Below are 24,414 nucleotides of genomic sequence, written 5' to 3'. Positions count from 1 at the left end.
GGTAGATTAACTAGATTGCTTAATGGCTGCAGATCGTTCATTTTTGTCTCTATAAAGTTGTGCTCTTTGCCCAATATGGGTTGCCTCACTTCTTCGTTGCTGTATCCGTGGGTAAAGAGTCACAGTCATAATTGCAGGGGTGTGTGGGGTGTGTGTTTTTGTTTCTTATTTTGGAAGTTTCCTAAGACTCTCTTGGCAAGATTTTCCATCTGTTTCTCAGAAAGCATTAATTTACCTTGGGTGACTAATACAAGTTTTTAGGCTTCGGAGGACCCCCATGTTACCAGATCATAAACTGCTCCCCAGAAATTCAAGGAGTTGTTATGGAAGGTACAGCTGCCAACAGATCCAGAACAGGGTTGGTGGTATGTGCCACAAGGACAGGACTTTGGGCAGATAGAGAGGCTGTTCTCAGAAGCAGCCTAGCCCAGGCTAGCCTGCTCATGCGGAATGCCGAGACGTGCATGGATCCTGGTGCTCCTGCCCAGCCCAGCCGAACCTCACTCCGAAGCCCGTCTCTTAGCGGAGGTTAAGGGGGCAAGTGCTTAACATCCGGGCTGAAGCCCAGGGCCCCCACACCCCCTGGGGGGGGACCCCACAACAACCTCTTTAGACTGTCCCAGGTGGTGTGGTCTCTGCGCTGTGCAGGGCGGCCATGTTGAAATGCTTCTGCTCGTGCATATTTACATAAATACTCCTGTTTTATATTCTTACATTCTTGTGAGTTCAGTTGCTGTTTGTGCCCTCAAGAAACCATGTGTTAAAAATAGTGTGTGTGTGTGTGGGGGGGGAATGATGCTTAATTTGCGGGGGGCGGGTGGGACTCCAAAGGCCTTCAGGTCCAGGCTCCAAAATTACCTAGGTGCCCCTCTGGTTGGGAGTTCCCTTTTTAACTGTCTCCTCCCTTTTGTGTGGTTTCTTTTTCTAGGTCCAAGCTCAGCTGCAGCTGGAAGGCGTCGCCCATGCCCACCCTCACCTTCACCCTCACCTGGCTGCTCATGCCCCTTATCTGATGTTCCCACCCCCCCCTTTTGGACTTCCAATTGCCTCTTTAGCAGATTCCGCCTCTGCGGCTGCTGTGGTGGCTGCAGCTGCAAAGAGCAACAGCAAGAACTCCAGTATCGCTGACTTGAGGCTCAAGGCCCGGAAACATGCTGAGGCCCTGGGGCTTTGACATTTCCTTCCCAGATGCCTTTTCATTGCCAGGGATGGACAAAAGCTCTCTCCTCTAGCCAGTCTCCAAGCTCAGCGGGGATAAGGACAACTTGCTACCTTTTGAAAGGCCTACGAGTACTTCTAGAGACGATCACCACTGGCCTGTCCCTTCCCTCCTTCCTTCCTTTTATTCAGAGACTTCTGCAACATATTCAGTTGACCTGAGGACTGAAGGACTAACTGGCTTAACCTACGTTTTTGTTTTTAAAGGCACTTAGTGCTAATTACTGCAGTTAAACTGTTCTTCTGCTTCAGATACATCATGCTAGGGGCAGGGGGGGATCATCCTGAATCCTAGTTATAAATATATATATATTAAAAAAACCCCAACCCTGACAAATTTTGGAGAAAGGTAGATGGGGGTGGGGAGAGATCTCTGAATCACCTGACATCTGTGTATCTTGGGGAACTGGAATGTGACCCTGGCCAAAGTGACCATCCTGTCAGCCCGACACCGTTTGCTGCTGCCAGTTTTGCTACTTCGTGCATGTGCCTAACTTTAAACACCGTTTGAAAATCACCAATTATATTGAAACAAAAAAACCTTTAAAAAATCTTGGGGCTGGTCTCCATTAAGATGACATTTTTTCTTTGTTGCCAACAGTATTATTTCAATCCCATGAATTTCTTCCATCACTGAGGAGCTGCTGCTGCTGCTGCTGCAGAACTGGTTTGAATTTAAATGTGGCGTTTCAGATCTGAGACAAGGCAGTTTTCTTCTTTAAACGAAGCAGCAATAACACAAAAGTGTGTCTAAAAGGCTACATCCTTCTCAAGGAATGACGAGGACGACAACAACAAAAGATTGTATGTGTGTGTGTGTGTGTGAGTGAAAGACATCCAAATGTGTGGTGGTCCAAATGATGGGAACAATTAAAACACATCTGTTTTACTAAGAACCACCTGAACAAGCTGAAATGCTTGTGCCATACGAACAGGTTTACTTCATCAATTTTATTTCCAAATTTCTGGATCTCTGAGGAAAACCTTGTTGGTTTGCAGGATCTAGAGTGGTTGATTCATCTGTCAAAGATGGACACACAGTTTTAAAAGCATAATACTGATGCAGCGTTAATTTTAGTGAAATGCAATTAAGTGCAGTAAAGTGCAATACTGTAAATATTATAGATTAAAAGAGGAAAAAAAAAATAGCCGTGCATTCTTATTCTGTTCATAACCAACTCCGCAGGAAGTGCAACCCAGTCCCCTGCGCTCAGACCTGGGAATTGCTGTTTGTTGCCAAAATGATATAGTCTGAGCCTTTGACAGATTGGTAAAGAACTATGAATTGCATATATAAAAAAGAAATGCCATGATTTTGAATCCAGTTTGTGTGCCATATTTCTGGGAACTAAACTTAAATGCCTGTATTAATTATTATTATTATTATTGTTATTATTATTATTATTTGGCAATTTGTTTGAAAGTAAGGAAACAACACCTAAGTCGATATCATGTAGAAGTGGACAAGTTCAGTCTTGAGGGTAGGGTGGGGGCAAAAAGTCATACCAATTTTATACACACCAAACGTGAGCTCGTTTGAGCTCATCAGTTAGTAGGAACTATAAGTACCACTCATAGAAATGAAGGAAAAACTTTTGAAATTGTATTACCAAAGTGTCTGGGTCTATTAAACCCAAAGCTCTCACTCATGTAAATCTCTTCAAATCAATGTATTAACTGGTGCTTCTTCTGGAAACAGATACTGGCCTTGTCTACTTCTATCTCCTTTTTGGCCTTTGATACCAAGGCTTCATTGATGGAATCTTTGCCTCTCAATAGCAATGTCATAAAATCATTAAGCCTGTTCTGTTTGCCCTCAAGTGTTTTTTCTTGTCCAAACAATCTATTAATAGTTTGGGCTTTTTGTTGATTTAAAACAAACCATGTCAATTGGACAGAAATCCATTGCATTTTTAAAACAGTAGATATTTGCTCTCTTCTAATTTTGGTCTTTGCTAACCAGCATATAAACTCATTGTTGGGGTGTTCCCCTTTCTCCACCTATATATTCTGTGCGAAGTAATTATATTTTGGACATGTTTAAGAGTTGATACATTTTAACCTGACTTCCTACCTCTTTGTGAAAGCCCCAGTACCTCTTTATGCCAAGACTATAATGAAAATAGAAAATCAAACATAGCCGCAGTCCTGCACACAGATGTATGTACATGACCACTGAACTATCTGGTCAGACAAATATATGACAACATTTAAAACTGGCTTCATAGAGATTAACTGCCACTGTATGCTCCAAGGAATCTTGGGAATTGTAGTCTTGTTAAGTTTTATTCAAAGTTTTCTGACAGACACGCTGAGTGCCCTCACGCAATTCCAAGTTCCTTTAAAAAAAAAAAAGCCATGATGGCTTAACTAGATTTGAATTCATTGTATGGAGGTGCCCTTAGAAGTGGGAAGCTCTGTGGAGGGTTGTGGCCAAGCCACATAATCTATGAGGAATGTCTTCTGTGAAAGTCTCACTGAATGAAAGCAATGAGAGTAGCACAAAGGCAGGACGGTGGATTGTGCTTTGAGCTATGGAAAAGATAAACGCTGTCAGTCAGTGCTTTATGAACCTGTATGTCACTCAAACTAGAAAATGGAAACATGATTTATCATAATAGATTATCATGTAGTAGAACAAAAACAGCAAATATTATTTATCTCCTGTCTCATACGGGTTCAGCACTCTAAATATCTAGATGGGAAAAGGGAACTATTTGGATCTAATTAGCTTCCTGCTGCAGTCAATATGTTCTTCTTTAATTCACCATAATTAAAGAAGCACTAATCTATGGCAGTACACAGCTCTGCTAGAGGTTCACAGCCATCTGGCCTATTCTGACTATCTAATGCTGAAGAATGTTTTCTACTTAACTTGCCCCGGGTCCACCTCCTTCAATAAGACTAATGAAAGCTATATTTTATATACACGTATGGTGTACTACAGAATCCCCTGTTTTAAACGGGAAAAATCCATCTCCCTTGGTAGTCAGCATGTATGTATTAACTGGGCATTTTGTAATGTATAGCTTTCCTTAGCACTGTTGTGGGGGGAGGAGGGGTCAAATTTAATAGAAAACATCTATTGCATCCAAACTTCAGTTTGATCTGCAGGCCACTGAATTGGTTATTGATTAGTTATTTTTGATAATCAATAGGCCACAGTCAAATCGGCCACTCAGATAAGCTTATTCTGGCCCTTTAAAGCAGAGTCCAATGGAAAGAATTTCCAAAGAACAAAAGGCATGTACTTGACACGAATGAAACTGATTGGTGTTTTGTTGGCCTGCCATTTTGTGCCCTGGAAGTATCTTTGCATAGCTCTTTGAAAAAGCTAAGGTGAACCACAAAAGTTCTTGGTGTGCATTTCTTGGTGTGCATTCTCCTTCTAACTCATTTCTACTACATTTGGAAAACTAAAGTGATCCCTGACATTTAAAAAAAAACAATCACAAAAAACAACTTGGGGATATCTACAATAAAATCTTCACATGCTTATAATACTTGTGTTTTCAGAAAGGATGTACCAATGCCATCTAATAAACTTGAAGGGTTTCTCTGTCACACTGGGTCACAGGGTTTCTCTGTCACTGTTGGGGACAGCATAGAGTATGTAATCAGGGATGGAGATACCACATTACATGTAACAAGGGATGTTACATTTGGTAGTGAAATTAGTCTGGGCCTGCAGTAATTCTCTGTCCAGAAAAGAACTGGTAGATTTGTAGCCTGATCTTAAAGAACAGAACTGCCTCAGAGTGGCCACAATCTAGTGCACTCAACAGCCTTAAGTGCACACAGCTCTGAATTGAATTGCAATTATTGGTTGACATCCTGGATACATTACTTGACAGAAGTCCCATTGAAATAAATAGGACAAGTTAGTCTCTATTAATTTCAATGGGACTTGCATAAAGAAATTTAGTTAGGATGATAGCCCTTAGTTTTTTAGGACTGGGTTGTAGGCACAAAAATAACTTCCACGTAGGCAAAATGAGCTTGTGCTATCAGATATGAAATATGGCATGTATATTTGTTTTATCACAAGTGTGTGCTACATAGCCAATTCCTCTGTCTGTGTACCTGCCACACAATAAGCACTTTCTCTCATCACCTTGTACATGCTAGTGCTTTTACCTGCAAAAAGGTTTTCTTATCCTAGGCAAAAGACTAGCTAGGAGTGGCTCTCAATCATTTCAGCAAATATTTTGTCAAGATGTAACCTCTCTGCTAGAGCAGGAAGAAACAGGTTGTAATGACTGCCATAGAAACAGCAGATCTAAGAAATATGCATTGCTGAGGAATGTATGGAACAGGGCAGTCTGTCTCAGTGTAACTACAGAAACACATTATGAGTTTAAAATTGAACAATAATAGCAAATGCTGGCCTTACAATGACTGGTAATAATAGATAGTAGTTTGTTTTCCCTGCCTCAGAGTGCTGAAAGTGGCATGAAAAAGACATCATTGCCCATTGAGTGCATATTTGTCTCTATTTACAGGCTTTGTTGGGGTGTTTTTGTAGTGTTTCAAAAATCCACACAACCTTTTTGACCATGGAACAACATGGGGACACAACATGAGAACAAAAGTGTGCACATCATGCACCACAAGAAACAATGGCTCTATGATAGCATCTTCAGCATTCTTTTTGACGCATCAGTCTTCAGTCATGGAAACAAAGAATCACATGTTGTAGGTGCTGGTTGTGGTTTGACTTTTTTGGTCTCAGCAGATGGACAGTTGGAGTGACAATTGGCTCAAAAGAAAAAGCAGTTCTGGCGCTGAATAGTCCCAAGTACAGTCACCTTGTCTCCCTTAGCGGCCAGCCTTTTATAAACAAAAAGTCATGAATGCTCTCGATTGGGGGAGTTGTCCCCAAGTATGGCTATATATCTGCTGTCCAGCTGACGGGAACCATAACAAACAACTAAACTGTAGCAGGACTGATCTGCATCAGAGAAGAATATTGCCTTCCTGCACTTCATCCAGCGCTCTTTTATGTCGCCTTTCTCATATATTTCTCTACTGTATTAGCAGCTGAGGAAATGAAATGGAAATGGGAATCATTTGCAAATGTCAAAATAATATTTTTACTGTACTGCAGAATTGTGGAGCTACAATTCTGGTAGAAATGGAAGAGCTAACTGAATACTGCCAGATCCAGCAGTCATTGAGAAAGTGAGTACCTTCAAACATGCAAGGAGGCATATTGTTTGGGCTTGTCCCACCTCACAGTGCATATGGGAAATCACTTGTTTCAAAGGGACTCCATCTCAAAAGACTCCTTATGCTTGGAAAGCTAGCACATCACATATATAAGGCTTTCAGTCTAATTTTATGACATAATAAAATATGTAGGGAGCTTTTGTATGGGTGTGCAACCTCTGGTGCATTGTGGGTTGGTTCAGATTCATGAGAGGACAATCCCACATGTTCAGTCTCATGAGAGGACTGTTCCACAAATGCTTTCCATAATGTTTAGAATGGCTCATTGGTTGACAAAAGGAGAAGGTGGTCTTATAACTTGATCTAATGTTGTGATGTATAGATCTAGGAAGGATGCTATACAATCCAGTATGGTTGTGGTTTCAGGGATGTATTTGGGAAGGCCAAGTTGACTCACCTTTGCAGTATGAGAAGGTGACTGTGCTGTATGTTTGTGTGGCTGTTTTCTTCCATCACAGTCTCACTGAAGTGAATAGGCTTTGGCTGACCCAGCTTATTTCCAGGCCACTGGAAGCAACATGGTTTGCTGAAAAGCATTGCTTCTGATGCACAGAATTAATCTGGTTCAACCAGAACCCCTTCACATAAATCTTGAGGGTGACTTTCTGGAGAGCACTGTGTTTACACAAGCCTTCCAGAACTGATTCAACTGAAGTGGTTGTAGAATGGGATTCAGGATCCTTTTTCGGAACGGGGCAGTGGTGCAAACCAAATATGATAGTGGCAACTCTGAATTCAACCATGTACTTTAGACAGTTCTGGTCCTAAGAAGCTTATGTGTCTCAGCCATCAGTGGGCACACTTTCCTGGGTGTGGATGCACAGCAGGTTATGTGGACTAGGACCCAAAGTCTCAACAGGCCACCAGATGCATGGTTTTGCACATGTAGAAATGGATCCCTGGCTGTAGATATTTTCTTCCATGTTACCCCAGGGATTACATGCCAGGCTACTTATGTGAAATGGCTGTAGTGCATACGCAATGCTTTCTTTGTGTGGAGTGGGTGGTTGCTGGATCAGGGCAACAGACTAAAGAGTAAGTCAACTCAGGCTACAATTGTGGTTCAACATTCTCTGCAGCTGGAACTAATTTAAGTGAAGGCCACTTAATTTGAGCTTTTAGTTATGAAAATCTGCAGTTTATAAATGACATTCAGCAAAGCTAAATGGATGTTACTGTACCTAACCTTGTTTAACACCAAACAAAAAGAAATCTGTTGGGTTATTTTGATGTAGGACAGCCTTATAATTATGCACTGTTAGGTTTACTCCAAATATAACAACTTGGTTAAAAAAACTGATCCTAGGTATGCTTACTTGAAAGTAAGTCTCACTGTATTCACTGGGGCTTACCCAAGGTAAATGTGCAGAGGATTGCAACCTAAAAGCTTTGCCCGCAGCTTAATACAAGCAATAACCTTAATCATAACCTTAGAAATATATTCCTATTTAACTCTAAATATGACCTCTTGGATTGCCGATAATTCCTGATGGTCAAAGCCAGGGCTGCCCCCTGGTGGGGTGCAGGGCCTGGGGCAAATCAGCTAGTGCGGGACCCCCTTCCAGTTAATTTTAATGGGGCTAAAAGAGTGGGGCACAGGGTGGTCACCCAGCTTGCCCTGCCCTAAGGACAGAAGCAGATTTTAAAGAGAAATACTTTCTCTTTTGTAAAACAACACCACTCCACTCCTAACATAAAACTATTGCAGACTATTGTCAATAATTGAAGTGCCAGTGGTAGTGTGTTGGTAACCTGGCACAGTTGTGCCTCTTTTAGTCTCTTGAGATAGTACTGAGAACCAAATACCCAAACTAATGAACCCCAGGTGAGCTCTCACTCTCACCCGATTAAACGCTCTACCTACAGTGGTTTTATTTGGAAGATTCGCAGGCACGTCAAGTGTATCCAGAGTGTGCCCATGTGGATCTGGCCATATTGAAACAACCGCTCATGTCCTGTTGTACTGTGATCACTCTAGAGGAGTAAGATGTAAATTCATAGCCCCGCTCTTGAATAATTTCCCGGGTCATCAAGATGAATTTTATTTAAATTATCTGCTTACCAACCTAAACTCTGATGTTGTAGATACGGTGGCTAAATTTTGCTATATAATATGTCAAACGCGGACTCACATGGTGTGATGAACTTTCTATTGCCGTTCCTATTTTCATTTTTATCTGTTTTTATTTTATTTTATTTTACTGGTCTATGACCAAAATAAATATATATTAACTAATGAACCTATTTTAAATCTTGAATCAGAGAAGGCGGGTTAGAAACAAATTACACAAACAATTCTTAATTGGTGTTAGTGGGAGTCATGCAAGTACGTGTACCTTGTGGAGAATATTAGGGCATGATTTGGCCAAAGTTAAGAATTTGTTCCACTGAGTTCAATGGAATAGTTTAAATATGTGCATACTATCTGATTGAAATCAACAGGATTCACCAATGCTTAACTTTGGTTAAGTTGTGCCATAATGTTTTATGGTCTGAATGAACCTGTCCTTAACATTGTGCCATGCTGGGAATTAATATTCTGTTTTACTTCAAATATGAACAAACAGTCCATGATATATCAATTTTTTCTTGGTTGTGGATCCCTTGAGCAAAATCCAAGCAAAATGACAAACTCTTGAGTGGCTTATCATGACCTCTCTCTATTCAGTACCATTGCTGTTGAATGAATGGGATGTATGCAGAGATGATGCTTGGGGGAATTACATTCTCTGTTAAGAAGTTCAACAGCATATCAGCTGCTGCCTCTTTGGCCATAGTATTAGTCACCCTAAGAGTTACAGTGGAGTTGAGAAGGCTGAATATTAAAACAATTCAGATGCATTTGATTGATGATATTTGGTGCTTATCAAGAATCAGCTAAGTCATAGAGAAACTATCAGATCTACAATGGAAAATATTTATTGAACAGGAGTATTTCATTAAACCTAAGCCTACAGTATGATATGTGTGACTTGCATCACAGATGGGCAGATTTCTCTGTTTATTGGTATTGGTATATGTGGATGTTTTATTTATTGTTTTGTTTAAAAAATTCTAAATGTATAATATTTTAATTATGTTGAGTGTACATTTGAGAATGCTTTGCATTTTAAAGAAATATTTTTGAAGCAGTCGCTTTTGCTGAATTATGGGCAGCCAGTACAAATTCCAGTATCATTGCATTGTATTGATTCTGTATACACAGTCTGGATTTACAGGCATTTCAGGGATTTCTATAATAGGAAAAATGCCCCCCTGCCCTGTCTAAAACCAACTCGTCTTAAGTTATGTAGCCCTTTGCTATTGTGGAACTAAGAAAAACAACCAATACTTTCCCCATTTTAGTTATGTCAGCATGCTCCTTCATGAATTCAGACACATGGAGTTCCAGTTCCAGTGTGTATTATGTCAAATCACATGATATGAATGTACATCTTGTAAAAGTGAGATATGAATAAACTTATAAATGTTTGTAATCTTGTGTTTAAAACATACTCAGAGCAAGTGATGACAAAGGAAATATATCACAATAGGATTTTTTTTGCTTTAAATTTTTATTGATTTTAACAATATCTTAAACATCTCATTACATACAAAAAGTTGACTTCCAGCTCACCAATCAGCGCGAATCACTAACTATACAATTAATCCTTGCTATAATAATTCAAAACATCTATCCTATATCTTGACAAACTCAATTTTAGTCTACTCAACCTGCTAATGTTACTAAATTTCAAACCCTGTTGAAAAATCAATATTAGGAAAATAGTTCTTTAGGTACAGTAAGAATGATTTCCAATCTTCTTTAAAACCTTCCAAATTTTGATCTCTTATCAGTACTGTAAGTTTTGCCATCTCCGCATATTCCAAAATTTTTATCAGCCAATCTTCTTTTGAGGGCAGTTCATTGTCCTTCCATTTCTGTGCATATACTATTCTGGCTGCCACAATAGGATTCTTTTGATTTAAATATACAGAGACGCCACATTATGTTTCATTTTTATGATAAAAATGAATATAATGTATGCAGTATATTTAACCTGCTAAGACACTTTAAAAAAAATCTAATTTAATGCTGAAACATTCTAACTCTTGTTTCCATTGTCTTCTGTGTTAAATGAAATACTTCAGAACAAAATAGATTCTATACTTTGCTGAATCTAAGTCTTGTAGGAACTGTCCTTCAGTTCTTAATGTCACAGAGGTTCTAATCACACATGGGGAGCAGTGATGGCACTGTTTTCCTGTGTGCTATCACATATGGCTGTGGCATGCATGTGAATACTGGGACTAAATGAGTTTTTTCCACACAATCATCACCTTCCTCCTGGCTAGATGATGATATAGGTGGAAACACCCATGCAATTAGCTCCACCTACAGGAATTAATATGAATGCTGCAGTCACAGTAGGCTTCAATAGACTTGGTTCTATATCCAGATAGTTTGATCACATTGTCAGTGTCTTGGATATAACAGAACCGTTTCTTTCTTTTTCTGCCTTATATACTGGTTGAGTGAGACCGTCGGTCCATCCTTCCTAGTATTGCCACCTCTGCCTGGCAGCAGCTGCTCAGGTTCTTGAGGTCAGGCTTGTTTCATCACCTGCTACCTGATCCTATTAGCTGGAGACACCAGGGGATTGAACATTCTACATGCAAAACATGTGCTCTACCACTGAGTTATGCCCCTCCCATATGTTTCCCAACCTCCTAGCTTCAGTGAAGCCTTTCCATTTGGCTCTGTCCACCAAGGAACTCCTGCACACCATAAAGAATGCTGGAGTATGGACTAAGATGCACTCTCATTTTGCTTGGGATATCAGCCAGGGCTGTGGGCTGGGCTGGCCATTCCATTAGTGAGGTGGTCTGTTTCAGGTAGCTACTTTTGATGTGCTATTAAAACAGGGGTAGGGATGATGGGAGTTTTAGTTCAGCAACATCTGGAGAGATGTAGTTCAGCAACTTCAGTAGTTCAGCTCTCATCATTGACCCCAGCCACAGTATATTACAGCTGGGGATGGTGGGAGTTGTAGTTCAGTAAAATCTGGAGTTGTAGTTCAGCAACATTTTGCCTACACCTGCATTAAACAGCAGTCAATTCTCAAGAATGTACATCCTTATTATATTTTTGCCACTGTGAGAGTTCCATTTAGATGTTTTGCCTCAGGTATCAACATAACTTGGCCTGTCCCTGCTGTTGAAACTAACTCTTGTACCGCATGACCAGAAAGTGCAGGCTAGAATACAGCCTACGTACATCTCTCTTCAGTGCTGCTCATTGCAGGGGTTGTCAGCAGTGGGGGATGAGCCCTACTTTAGGGAAGTCTGGCTGCCATTACTGATGTTTGCATCAAGGCAACCAAGAGAGGTTTCCAAGGCATTTCAGAGTTTATAGGAATGCAGTTCAATAACCGCAGCCTTAGCACTAGGGATGTGCATGAACCTCATTCATCCATCCCTGGCACCCGCAAAATACAAAGTGCTGGTTATAATCCATCAAGCCCTAAACAGCTTAGGCCCCGGATATTTAAGAGAACATCTTCTTCACTGAGCCCCATCACCCATTGAGATCATCCAGAGAAGTCCATCTGCAGTTGCCACTAGCTCATCTGATGGCTCCACAGGGGCAGACCTTCTCTGTTGCCTCCCTGAGAGTTTGGAATGCACTCCCTCCTTAAATAGGAGCTTCCTCATTTCTGATAGCTTTGAGAAAGTCTTTAAAGATGCATTTATTTTCCCAAGCTTTTTAAGCAGAATTGTGGTTTTAAATTGTTTTAGTGTTTTAATGTTTGTTTTAATTTGTTTATGTTGTTGTAAACTGCCCAGAGATGTAAGTCTGGGACAGTGTACAAATATAACAAACCAAGCAACCAACAAGCAAATTCAGCCATCATGGCCACTGTCTGAGACTGAGCCAAACTGGAGTTAGCTGAGCTGTTGGAGAGGACCTCATGCTCACCTTCTGATGCAATTTTTTTTCCCATTGCCAGTTCTGTATCGGATTCCACCCCCTGTTAAAATTGGTGGTTATGGGTGGTGAATAAAAGAGGAACTTTTAGGTATAAATAGTCTACATGTAATCCTCCACCAAGCTATGTATATTGCATGGCTGAAAACCTATATTACAGATGCAAAATTCTGTGCAGGATTGTGGCTCAAATGAGAAGGTGCACAGAAGGTTAATTCATAAAATGTTACATGTTCCCTATTCATCTTCATTCCAAATATGGAAAAGAGTACTAATAAAAACAGGAATTACAAGGTGTTAACAGGTAAAGCAAAAACACTTGCTTTGTTGTGAAAAAGTTCTTTTTTCAAAAATGGCTGCTTCTCTCTGGTGTTTTTTGAAATAAGTATGCTTTGTCAAATGTCACTTTTCCCCCTCTTGTTTTCTGAAGCTGTTGAGTTTTGAAGCTTTTTATCCCTGCGATTTCATCCATGCATCCTTTTCTGCTTTAGCTAAGAATTGATTTTCTATTCCAAAAACGTACAGCTTGACCCACTGCCATGAGCAATTTGAGACTGGTGTCTCTAGTTTTCTTTGTAGATTTTTGAATTAAATTAAATACAAATAAACACAACAGAATAGAGCCTTTATACGTTGTCAATGAAAATGCATTGTTTTCTTTCTGGAGGGATTTCTCCCTTTGATTTGCTTGCCGTTCCTACAGCAGCTATAATACAAATGATACACTGCCAGTTTTAGGGCCAAGTGACACATTTGGCAGCAGATCTATGTCTAAGAATGCAGGATACTGCCAAACGATAACATGGGTTGTTGTTGTTGTTGATTTCAAGTGGAAAAGCTGGGGACAGAAGGAGAAGCTGAATCCTTTCTCTACCCCTTCTCCTCCATCCCTCGAAAACCACTTTCCCCCAGCCATGGGCACTGCTAGTTACTTAAATGATCTAGGGCTTGAAACTCCACCCCCCCCGCCCCGCCAATTCTATAATTAAACAATTTCATGTTTTCTAAATACATCAATTTTTTTTTTTTTGCTCTCTAAATGAATTCAGTTTTTGAAGCCTATTTCAAGGAGAGCAAGCGGAAGATATTTATACTGGCTAATAGGGCTGTGCATGATCACAAATTCCAGACTGGATTACATCCGGTCTGGAACCCCAGGTATCAGTTGGACCCTTGGACCCAGGTATTGGTTTGGACCCTTCAGAATTTTGGTATCAGATTTGGAATCCAGTTTTTTATTGGTGAAAATACCCATAGAAGACTATGGGGAAAGTGGGGAGAAAAAAAACCAAGGCTAGAAAGGGAGCTCTGAAATTTGGCACATAAGTAGGGAAAATAGCTGGACTCTCCATATTTAATTACAATCGAATCATACCATCCATTTTTAAAAAATTAATTTTTGAAAAGTAACCTAGAAATTGTACTCACAGAGAATCATGGAAGAAAAATGATGTAACATTTAAATGAATGGGCAGGCAGGCGGGCAGCAGGCATGCAGATAGATGGCAGAAGATGGCTTCCTCCCACTGCAATTGGGAACAAAATGTCAACTCCTACCACCTTTTGAGCTCCAGTATGCTCCAGAATTTCCTGAACGGTATCGAATATTTCTGAACTGAAAAAGGCTTCTCTATTAGGAAGGCTTGCGGGAGGTTGCCCTGGTTCATAGAAGCATGCAGCCCTGGCTTATCTGCCTCTAATCCAGGTTTAGATGATTGTTTGCTCACAGAGTCACTTTATTGCTATTCAGTGACAATATATTTTCTAAGGCATGGGTCTGACACCATAACATGTAGTTCAGTCTCCTTTACTGACACCTCTTATGTATCTTATGTATTACCCCAGCTAACTGGGCAAAAGAGGCACCTTTTACCGTGGTGATTCTCTTTATTTAGCAGGGGGAGAGTAACTGGCCCTATCCACCCCCAGCACAGTATCTCCAGTGACTGTTGCTGGTGTCTATTTTATGTTTCTTTTAGATTGTGAGCCCTTTGGGGAAAGGGTTCCATCTTATTTATTTATTATTTCTCTGTGTAAACTGCCCTGAGCCATTTTTGGAAGGGCGGTATAGAAATCGAATGATGATGATGATGATGATGATGATGATGATGATGTCAAGCCTCACAACAGGAAGAATTTTCTCACTGTAATATCTGTTTGACAGTGGAACAGTCTGCCTTGTGTGGTGGTGCATAGAGTTGTACCAAATAATATTGTGCAATTCAATTTGAGCTTGAATCGAATGCAAAATACTGTACTTGAATCGATTCATTGAAACAGTGGCCATTGCTGACTGTTTCAACAAATAAACTCAAATCGATTTGAGAGATTTGAGTGATTTGGCCGTAGGGAACAAGGGGGAACTCGAATCACCCCATTGTTCCCCATGGGTAGGTTCTAGGGACAACAAAGTGGGTTGTGTGGTAGGGCATGATGGGTGCTACCTACTAAGACAAAACACGAAAAAACCCAAATAAATATATCTAGTGTATAAACATATATTATTTAGAATCACAATACCTATAACATACTCATAATATAATAAAGTATATAAGGAATTGTTAATTCAAAAATAAAACCAGTATCACCACAAATAAAAAGTGGAAATATGTATACTCCACAGTTCCAACGATAGCTAGTCCATGCCTGGTATCAGTCCATTGCATAAAGAATCCAATGGTGCATTCCTGTTGTAAATTCTGTAGTTGAAGAAGTCCAAAGGCGAAAATAACTGCTGACTTGATGAATTGCCAGCTGTATTTCAGCCAAAATGAGGTGTCCTTCAGTGGCGTTGCTTAAAAATGCAGGCCATGATGATGTTGGTACTAACTTCATTGTGTCCACCAGGTCAAGTAAGCCACAAATGATCCTTGTATCAAAAGTAAAATTCTTATGCTCTGTGGAGCAGCTCTCTATTTATCAAGACAGCAGTTATTTTAGGGCACATTAGGACTATTGCTACCATCAGTAGCATGGACCCCTGGGTGATGCCACTGTAGGTGCTGCATCATCCCCGCAATTGTAAGACACTTAGATCCTTACCCCTGCTGACCTGTGTCTTGCAGTGAATGCAGGCAGAATTGTGTGGGTCACCATGGCAGAGCTCAAGGTGGTCCCACACCAGGCTGCTATCAGGACCATTTTAGTGGTGGTGGCACTACTGGAGCTACTGGCTCATTCTGGGGGCTACCACCACTGCTGCCATCCTTGGTCTGGGGATGAGAAGGTCCAGGAAGTAGAAGTACATACTTCTGCTCCTCCTCAGTCTCAGATGGAAAGGGGGGGTCATACTCCCCTAGAAAGAGCAGGTACGTAGTCTGGGAGTACTACTGGATCCAAACATCTCCATGATTTCTCAGGCTGAGGCAGTGGCAGGGAGGGCTTTCAATCAGCTTTGGCTGATATGCCCGCTACATTCATTTCTGAAGATAAATGACCTTAAAACAGTAGTGCTTATTTATTTGTCTGTCTATCATATTTTTATACTGCCTGATATGTGCATCTCTAAGCAGTGTTCAAAATTTAAAACACAATATAAAACAGAGTAAAAAGTTAAAATTTCACAAAATAAAAACAATCTCATAAGATAAACACAAATTAAGCCGGTTAAAATTAATTTCAATTAAAAGCCTGAGAAAACAGGTGTATCTTGAGGATCTTCCTAAAAAAGAAAGAGAGAAAGAGATGCTGTTATTTCAACAAGGAGTATATTCGAAAGCTCTGGGGCAGCTACAGAAAGACCCAGTCCCGAGATGCCACCAAACAAGCTAGCGGCAACTGTAACTGGACCTCTCCAGAAGACCTTTTTAGGTGACAGGATTCATGATAAAGAAGCCTTTCTCTTAAATAGCCTCAGCCCAAGTCACTTTGTATATCGACAGCCAGTGCAGTTTTGTTTTTTGTTTTTTAAATGGTGTTATATGATCCCTTTGAGTTGTCCCAGAGACCAATCTGGCTGCCACATTCTGTACCAATTGTAGTTTCTGGACTACGTACAAAGGCGGTTCCACATAGCGTTCATTACATTAGTCAAGCCTGGAGGCTATCAGCATATGCACCACTTTTTAAAGGTCATTTACATCCAGAAAATGGCATAGCTGACAAATCAGTCAAAGCTGATAAAAAGCACTCCTGGCTACTGTCTCAACTTGTTGAGAAACCAGAGAGATTTTTGGATCCAGGAGCACTTCCAAGCTACGTACCTGATCTTTCAGAGGGGAGTGTAACCCCATCCAGAACAGGCAGATCTAATCTACTTCCTAAGTTCCGACCTCCCACAATGAGTACCTCCATCTTGCTTGGATTCAGTCTCAGTTTGTTCACCCTCATCCAGCACATTACCACTTCCAGGCAGGGATTTAGGGAAGCTAGGCCTTCTCCTGATGAAGGAGACATGGAGAAATAGATTTGTGTGTCATCGGCACACATTTGTGTGTCATCGGCACACATTGATAACACCCTGTACCAAATCTCCTGATGATCCCTCCTAGCGGTTTCATGTAGATGTTAAAAAGCATTGGAGATAGAATGAAGCCCTGAGGGACCCCATATAATAGCTCTCATTTTGAAAAGCAACTATCTCTACGCAACACTATCTGGCACCTACCTGCAAAGCAATGCCTCCCACTCCCAGAACTTTCAGGTGCTCCAAGATAATATCATGACCCACTGTTTTGAAAGCTGCTGAGAGATCCAAAAGGATTAGAAGAGTCACACTCTTTCTGTCAATTCCTAATTGGAAATCATTCAACAGGCCAACCAAGGCTGTCTCAACCCCATAGCCTGCCCAAAAGCCAGTTTGAAATAGGTGCAGATAATTTACCACTGGTTTCCAAATAATGGGTGAAATACTGCATGCTCCTTCAAATGTTCATACCTAGTGAGCTTCCAAGATTACTATGAAATGTGATTGTTCTGTCAGCAAAGTCTGGGGTTGAAGGGATGAGTGCTCTTCTGCTATTTGTATACAGGCAAACAGGTTGACAGAGGAATAAAAGTTTATTTCAGAAACTCCCTGTAACTATGGCAACCCACTCGCACTGTATTTAAAACAAAACAAAACATGAGCAGCTGCCCAGTTGGAAAAGGACAGGTTCTTTCAATTATTGATTCATACACACTACAAATTTTTCAAATGCCTTTTTACAAGTACCATTTGCGTCATAACCAATGAACAACGGCTCCTTTTGTGGGCTAAAACTCAGAGGAGGGTCCAATATCTCTTAGATTAACAGTAATACAGAAAGCATATGAATATTCCCATCAAATAGTAGCACAGAAAAGCCTATATGGAGCACTCATTCCAGAAACTCATTTTCCCAAAAGCGGTTAAAAAAACCAACAAAAAACAAAGCCCGGAGTCTTTCATGAAGAAATGCAATGCTAACTATTTTTCATGGCTGTCTTTTTTTTTGGTGGTCTGAAATCCATTCTGTTTGTCACAAAACTCTAAAAGACTTCCAAGAAAAGAATCTGAATGGGAAATAGGAAACAGGTGGATTGATAATCACTTATGTAAATACTTGTAAAAATCCTTAATATTTTTGTTGGAAGATATTATTCTAAAAAGCAAGTTAATACTAGAAGTGCTACTTTCTTTAAATCTGTTTGTTTTAAATAATTTTGTATGTTACATTCTTTATGTAACACAAACAGAAGTCACTGATGGTTCTTCTATATTCAGACTTTATCTGCCTGAAGTTGATTTCCTCCCACTATCATTGAAAGGACTGTTCATCTACATGAGAAGGGGTTGTTTCCAAAACTGGGAAATGAAACACGACCAGTTCTCAGCTTTGTTTTGATTATGGAGAACCCAATATGTCTACTAATGATCTTGATACTGACTAATGAACATAGAAGCTCTCATGCAGTATATCATTGAAACAGACCAAATGGCACGAGCGAAAAGACAGTCTTTGAACACTAATTGAAACTGCAAAGCATACAGAGGTGACATCATTGTTACTCGAGGCTTTTAGGAGAAAATGAACACCAGTCCGGAGGGTCCACATGATGCTGATGAATCACTTCAGCATATTTGTGGCGGGGCTTAAACAGGACTAAAGTGATCCAAATGGTTTAGGCAGGAGTCTGGAAGGATATGGGTGAAATGAACTTGTAACAAATTAGGCAACAGAACATGTACGCACCAACTGGAATGGCTGAAGCGGCAGCAAGCCAAACATTTGAGGTCTAGTTTCCTTCAAAAGCAAAATGTCCCCAACACTAAAGCCCAAATTAAGACAGGAGCTCAGTGTCTTAAAGGCAACTGTTATACATGTAAAAGCCCAATCCAGGTTCTTCATTATTCACAATCAGGAGTTGTCATCAAACATTTTTAATCTTTAAAGGGAGAAAAAGACTACAGGAGTTTCCCAGGATATGACACTTTCCTATCCTGTCTTAAATGCCATTTCTAAAGCAAGAAGAAAGACAGAAGCTGAAGAGATGAGAGTGTGCAGCATACACCTGAGTTAGGATTTTGTTTTGAACAGGACAAAGTGTTTCTTTGCTAGTTACCTTCTGCTTAGTTCTCTTCATTTTGTTTTGGGCTGCTTTTTCCTTTCTGTCTGTTTTCCACATGGTCCAGAAAATATCAGGAACAGCTGTTATGGTCCATACCTCATCCCAGGTGGTGCTTCTGATTTGATTTCCACTTGCAGGGTTCTTTATTAAAGCAGTACTAACTTTCTAGTAGTGTTCCCGGTGATGTGTAGACAAACGTTGGCAAAGAACCTTGTCCCTTATTGTTTAACATAGTAGGCTGGCACACCTGCCTGTGAGTAAATATACTTGGAAACAGGTCACCCACCATAGCGTTAAAGGATCAGGCTGGAGTGCTTTCCCACAAGTAACATAATTGTTCCTGTGCCAATGTGAGTGTCTGTCTACTGCAAATGTTCAGTAGCAAAGCAGGACAGCACTGGAATGAACAGAGGCAAACTGAAAAGAACGAATGCACAGAAATGTGTGGAGGAGACTAATGTTGGCACAGACTGATTGAAAATCAATGGACAATCTTAAATGTGCATATAGTTAAAGGAAGACATTGGATATGCAACATATATCAATTATTTTTCTATCCCATCCTTCCTGTAAGAAGCTCATGGTGGTTTGCAAAGCCCTTTGCCTACTTTATTTCATCCTCACTATAAGCCTGCAAAGAGGTTTGGCTGAGAGAGAGACTGACTGGTCCAGGGTGTCCCAGTGAGCTTCATGGATGAGTGGGGATTTGAATTCAGGTCCCAGTCTAACACGCTAATTACTATGCCAAACCGGTTCTGCACTTAAATGTTATATAAAGTTATTCTTCTGAGAAGCCACAATAAATGCTGCTAACATGCACTTCTTTTTGGCAATTAATGCTGAATATATCCAAGAAGCTGGCTTTTGGGATCTCTCCTCGGTTTCCTCACTGCAACCTTGAATGTTATCTCTGGTTGTTATCTATGAGCATCCACCAGTTAGGATGCATTCACACATGCTTGTTCACTGCATAATGATAGTGCCATCAAGTGGTGCCTTCCATGTGTAAACCAAACAACACAAATCCAATCCCCAGACAGAGCTGTTATAACAGCTCACACAGAATGCTTTTTAACATAGGCAGCTGAAGCATTCAGCTGTGCAGTGTTAACTGATGAGCACTGATGAGTGCTTGTGGAGGATAAAGATTGAGGCTTGGTTTAAATATGATGGCATCCAAACAAGAACATTCCCATATGGTGTTGTATGATGTGCCTGGTAACTCTTTCAACCAGGTTGCCTTGCCTGAAAGTGCAGTGTTAACAGACCAGGGACCTGTAGCACAAGTTACCACTGCACGTGCGGTACCTGGGGGATCAGGTTTAAACAAGATGCATGCAGCACCACATGGCTTCCTCTTGCTTGCCTCATTGTTCAGATCAGACCTGCGTGATGAGATAGCGTGATGTACACGCATGTATGAACAAGCTCTTAAGTCCTAGTTACATGTTATATAATTATAGGATGCCTCGGAGTACCAGTTGCAAGGGAGTAACAGCAGGAGGGAGGGCATGCCAACAACTCCTGCCTATAGGCTTCCAGCAGCATCTGGTGGGCCACTGTGTGAAACAGGACACTGGACTAGATGGGCCTTGGGCCTGATCCAGCAGGGCTGTACTAATGTTCTTATGTTATGTTCAACACTCGTACAAGTACAGATGTACATAGGTAAAGCTCTGCAAGTAGAGTTATTCATCTGTTATGCTGAATGCAAGTACAGCAGTACACTTCCCAGATGTACCATGCATTTGAGGGACCTGTATCCAGGTTCACTTTTAAAATGAACACAGGTACAGTCATTCACAAAGAAACATGTACCTGTGTACAGGCATCTGAACACAGGTACAACATAGTGACTGACATTCTGTGCAATGTTCCATGTGTGCTGCAACAAAGCATGCATGCAGTTTTGCAAGTGTGCTCTTATGCAAGTACAAAAATGGCACAAATGCAGTTGTGTGATGGTACGGCCATTGTGTTAGCAGAACTGCCCCGGAATGCTGGTTAAATGTTCCAACTGTACTTTTGGCTTAGCATGGGGAATTAGCTTGGCTTGAGGGAGCAGTTCTGTTACAGTATCAATTTGAGCAAGTTTTGCATTTTGGAAATGATGAGGAGACAGAAATGCAATACAACAGATTTATTTAGGGGTAACTGGAGGTACAAGAAGGCAAAAGTTCAGTTAGGGAAGGCAATAAAATCTTAATTGATAGTCTTAACAAGAATCTCACTGGAGGTAATTTAGCTTAGGATCCAGATTGCAGGTTAAGGCTTACCATAGGAAGTGCTTGGAGGCAGGAATCAAGAGAAGAGAAAGGGGGCGAGGAGACTCAAAGAGGCAGAAGGTTAGTTTTACCTATCCGTAGTCCAGTGGTGCATTCGGCGTAATTGCAGGTGGGTGCACTTGCAAGTCTCCGCACAGGAAAAGACAGAAAGGCAGGAAGAAGAAAGGACAGGAGTGAAGGGCTACCACTTGTATGCTTGCAAACCAGCAGGGTAAAGGTCCATACAGATTTCGAGGCTGTGTGACTTGGCCAGGAGTACTTTACTTCAAAACATGCCTCGAGGCAATTCATAAGTCATGCTCCCTCCCTAGAGGGGCAGAAACTCAGGTAAAACAATGAAGTTCATAGTTCATAAACCGGGCAGTCTTGGGTGTGGCTTACCAAACAAAAGGATTGTGGAAATGTGTGTGTAGATATGAATAGCTGGTGGACTTAAGGCTTATCTTGAGATGGAGATGCCACCACTCCAGGTGCAAAGATATATGTTTTTAGATTTTAATGAGCTACTTCCACTTTGGCTGTTGACAGTCAATTAAACTATTGATGGTGGGGAAATGTTTACTCTTATCTGAGTTGTGGCAGAGAGTGCTGGCAATGCTATCTCTCTTGCAAAAAGGAAGTATTCTATTCCCTTGAGGTCCATATTTTGAATTAGGTATACTTGCTGGCTGATTGCCTTATCTTGAGATATATAGAGAGGTTGGGGATGACCCGTTGCAGTCTTAGCTATTGTGACCTTGAGGTGCCTTGCCTCATGCTTTGCTCATGCCAAGTGACCAGCTGTGAGCTTTGTCAAATATGGACGGGTGAAGAATTCATGATCCCATGAACTGAGTTATCTAGAATGGAGACTTTGAGACCACAATTCCAGCTGCATAGATGTGATCTGTTCTCCCCAAAATCAGGCTTTCTGGCAACAATTGGAAAAGATGATCACACCATTGCACAACTGCATTTATGCAACATTTTGCACTTGTGCAAGAGCACACTTGGACAACTGCATGCACTTTGCATTACAACCTGCATGAAACACTGTGTAATTTGTCAGCCAGTGTCTGAAGCAGGCATTAGTATCTAGGATTTTATGTTGGTACTTGTGCTTTTGCCAGTGCCAAAGTATCAATTATTAAATTAATCAATTAATCAATATAAACAGCAGGGCACAACAGATGTGAAACATCTTGAATTGGTTGATAGCCCTAATATGCATGCTCAAGGAAAGAAGTAGTAGTCCACATATTTCTGTTTGTAGCACATCTTACAAGGTCACATTTAGATATTACTAATTTGCATTTTTAAGCTAAGGTTATGAATATTCTTTAAATACCAAGTTTTAAATGGTAAACACTCCATATATAATCCTGCACTCAGATCTATCCTTTAGCTCCAGTAGACTGTTCTCTGTACATGTGCAAGTCCCACAGATGTGTGAATCCGAGAAAAGAATTTTGCCTTAAGGGCTCAGTTTTACTCTAAGACTGACTAATAATAATAATAATAATAATAATAATAATAATAATAATAATAATAATAAAGGAATAATTGAGGCTTCTGTGGTGTTATCAGCAAACAGAATCTCCTCTCACTTTTTTGTTATTTTTGCTTCTCCTGCTTTCCAGAAAAGATTGGTCTAATGTTTTGTGCTAGTACATCATTCTCCACTACCAAACTGGCATGTATACAAAAATATAGTCTTAGCCTAATCATTCACATTATTACATTATCAAAGACAGTATGTCTATATAAACTCTCTCTCTCTGAGTGTCTTTGAACATAGCATGAAACTTCAGGTAGAGAAACCTGTGGTTAATCTGTAAACCCGGGAATTGTCCCGCAGACTATCATCCAGCTGTGGTTTTGCAAGCTCTGGTTTCTGGGCAGAGGGACCTCTCCCTCTTCCTGGTCTGCTCAGGTTGCATCCCAGCAGGCCCCATGCCACTCGCATCACCAGACTGCTGGCAAGCCCACCCTCGGCAGGGAAAAGGCATTTTAACCCTTTCCTCACACCATTTGCACTGCCACCCTTGCAAGAACCCTTCAGCCACACAGTACCATGGGATGGTGAGGAGCACTAGTTTTCTGTTATTCCAGGAAAGGCTCATGATGACTTGCTAGGAGGGAATATGTATATGAGGGCAGCCAAAGGATCCTGGGGTTTGGTCAATGGGCAGAGCCACCATTGGACGAATGGGTTCAAAGAACCCGGGCTGCTGCCCCCAGGGAATGCCCCTTGTGACCCCAGACATACACCCCGCATCTGACATCAGATGTGTGGCCCTGTTTGGGACCGAAATCAGCCTGTGTTGTATTGGCAGTGTGGCCAGAGTCGCTCTGGCCCATGCTGCCCAATGCAGTGTGGGTTGATCTCCCTTTCAAACGGGGCTGCGGGGCCTCGTTTGGGAGGGAGACCATGCCCCTGCACCTGATGTCAGATGCAGGGGCATGGCTAGCCGGCCCCCTGTGTCTGATGTCAGACATGGGGGTGGGGCCAGGGGGCTGTGGCAGTGGCCAAACATGGGCTGCCAGCCACAAGTCTCCCTTCGCTCCTGGGTTTGGTGCACTGTGACAAAGGATGCTCTTGGACTCATAGGCCTGGGCAAAGTAGTCCAGGAAGCCCCAACACACTCCTGCCCTCATGCTGGCTTGCTGGTAAAGGATTAGCCCACTCATGAGAGGGCCAGTCCACTGGAGAGGACCAGAGGCTCCATGAACATTGGGTCTCCATTGGACTGCACTCTTATGAAGTAGGCCATCAAACTTTAGGGGATCCCACTGATGTGGGGCTCCCAGTATCTCTGGTTAATAATAGAACTCATATTCCATGCCTTGCCATCCCTACTCAAGCCTCCCAGACTTCCAGGGAGTCCGGTCCGCTCCTTGTGTCTCAGTGGTTTCAGGTGCATAGAGTTGAGAAAGACTAGGGATGGATCCCATGTCCACAGCCTGATGAGCACTGCAGCATATGAAAATTGGTCACCATGGGGTACGGGCTGTTTACAGTGATCCCTGACAAGGCTGGTGACCAAGTGTGCCAAGAACCAACCAACAACAACAAAACCCCACCCCATGGGTATGTGTTTCAGGGAGACCAGACTGTTGGTGGGGGTGGGGGGTGGGGGAGTGCTTGGACTCCTGGTTCATGGCAGTCACCAGGACCAGGAAAGATGTTGCTAGGGTACTGTTCCC

At 41.4% G+C, this 24,414-nt stretch overlaps 1 protein-coding gene across 1 annotated transcript in view; it reads left to right on the top strand.

Moving 5' to 3' along the window:
- SHOX (short stature homeobox) overlaps positions 1–9,923 on the top strand; it is a 29,360-nt gene extending 19,437 nt beyond the window's left edge. Inside the window, exon 5 of the mRNA XM_053312892.1 lies at positions 929–9,923. Coding sequence (XP_053168867.1) covers positions 929–1,174 — 246 coding nt within the window. The 3' untranslated portion in view covers positions 1,175–9,923. The remainder of the gene's footprint in view (positions 1–928) is intronic.
- Positions 9,924–24,414: the final 14,491 nt, after the last annotated feature.

This window comes from Hemicordylus capensis, chromosome 3, assembly GCF_027244095.1.
Source record: "Hemicordylus capensis ecotype Gifberg chromosome 3, rHemCap1.1.pri, whole genome shotgun sequence".
In the NCBI taxonomy this organism is placed as follows: domain Eukaryota; kingdom Metazoa; phylum Chordata; class Lepidosauria; order Squamata; family Cordylidae; genus Hemicordylus; species Hemicordylus capensis.
The sequence above is the reverse complement of the archived record's forward strand: the minus strand, read 5'-3'. Positions and strand labels throughout refer to the sequence as shown.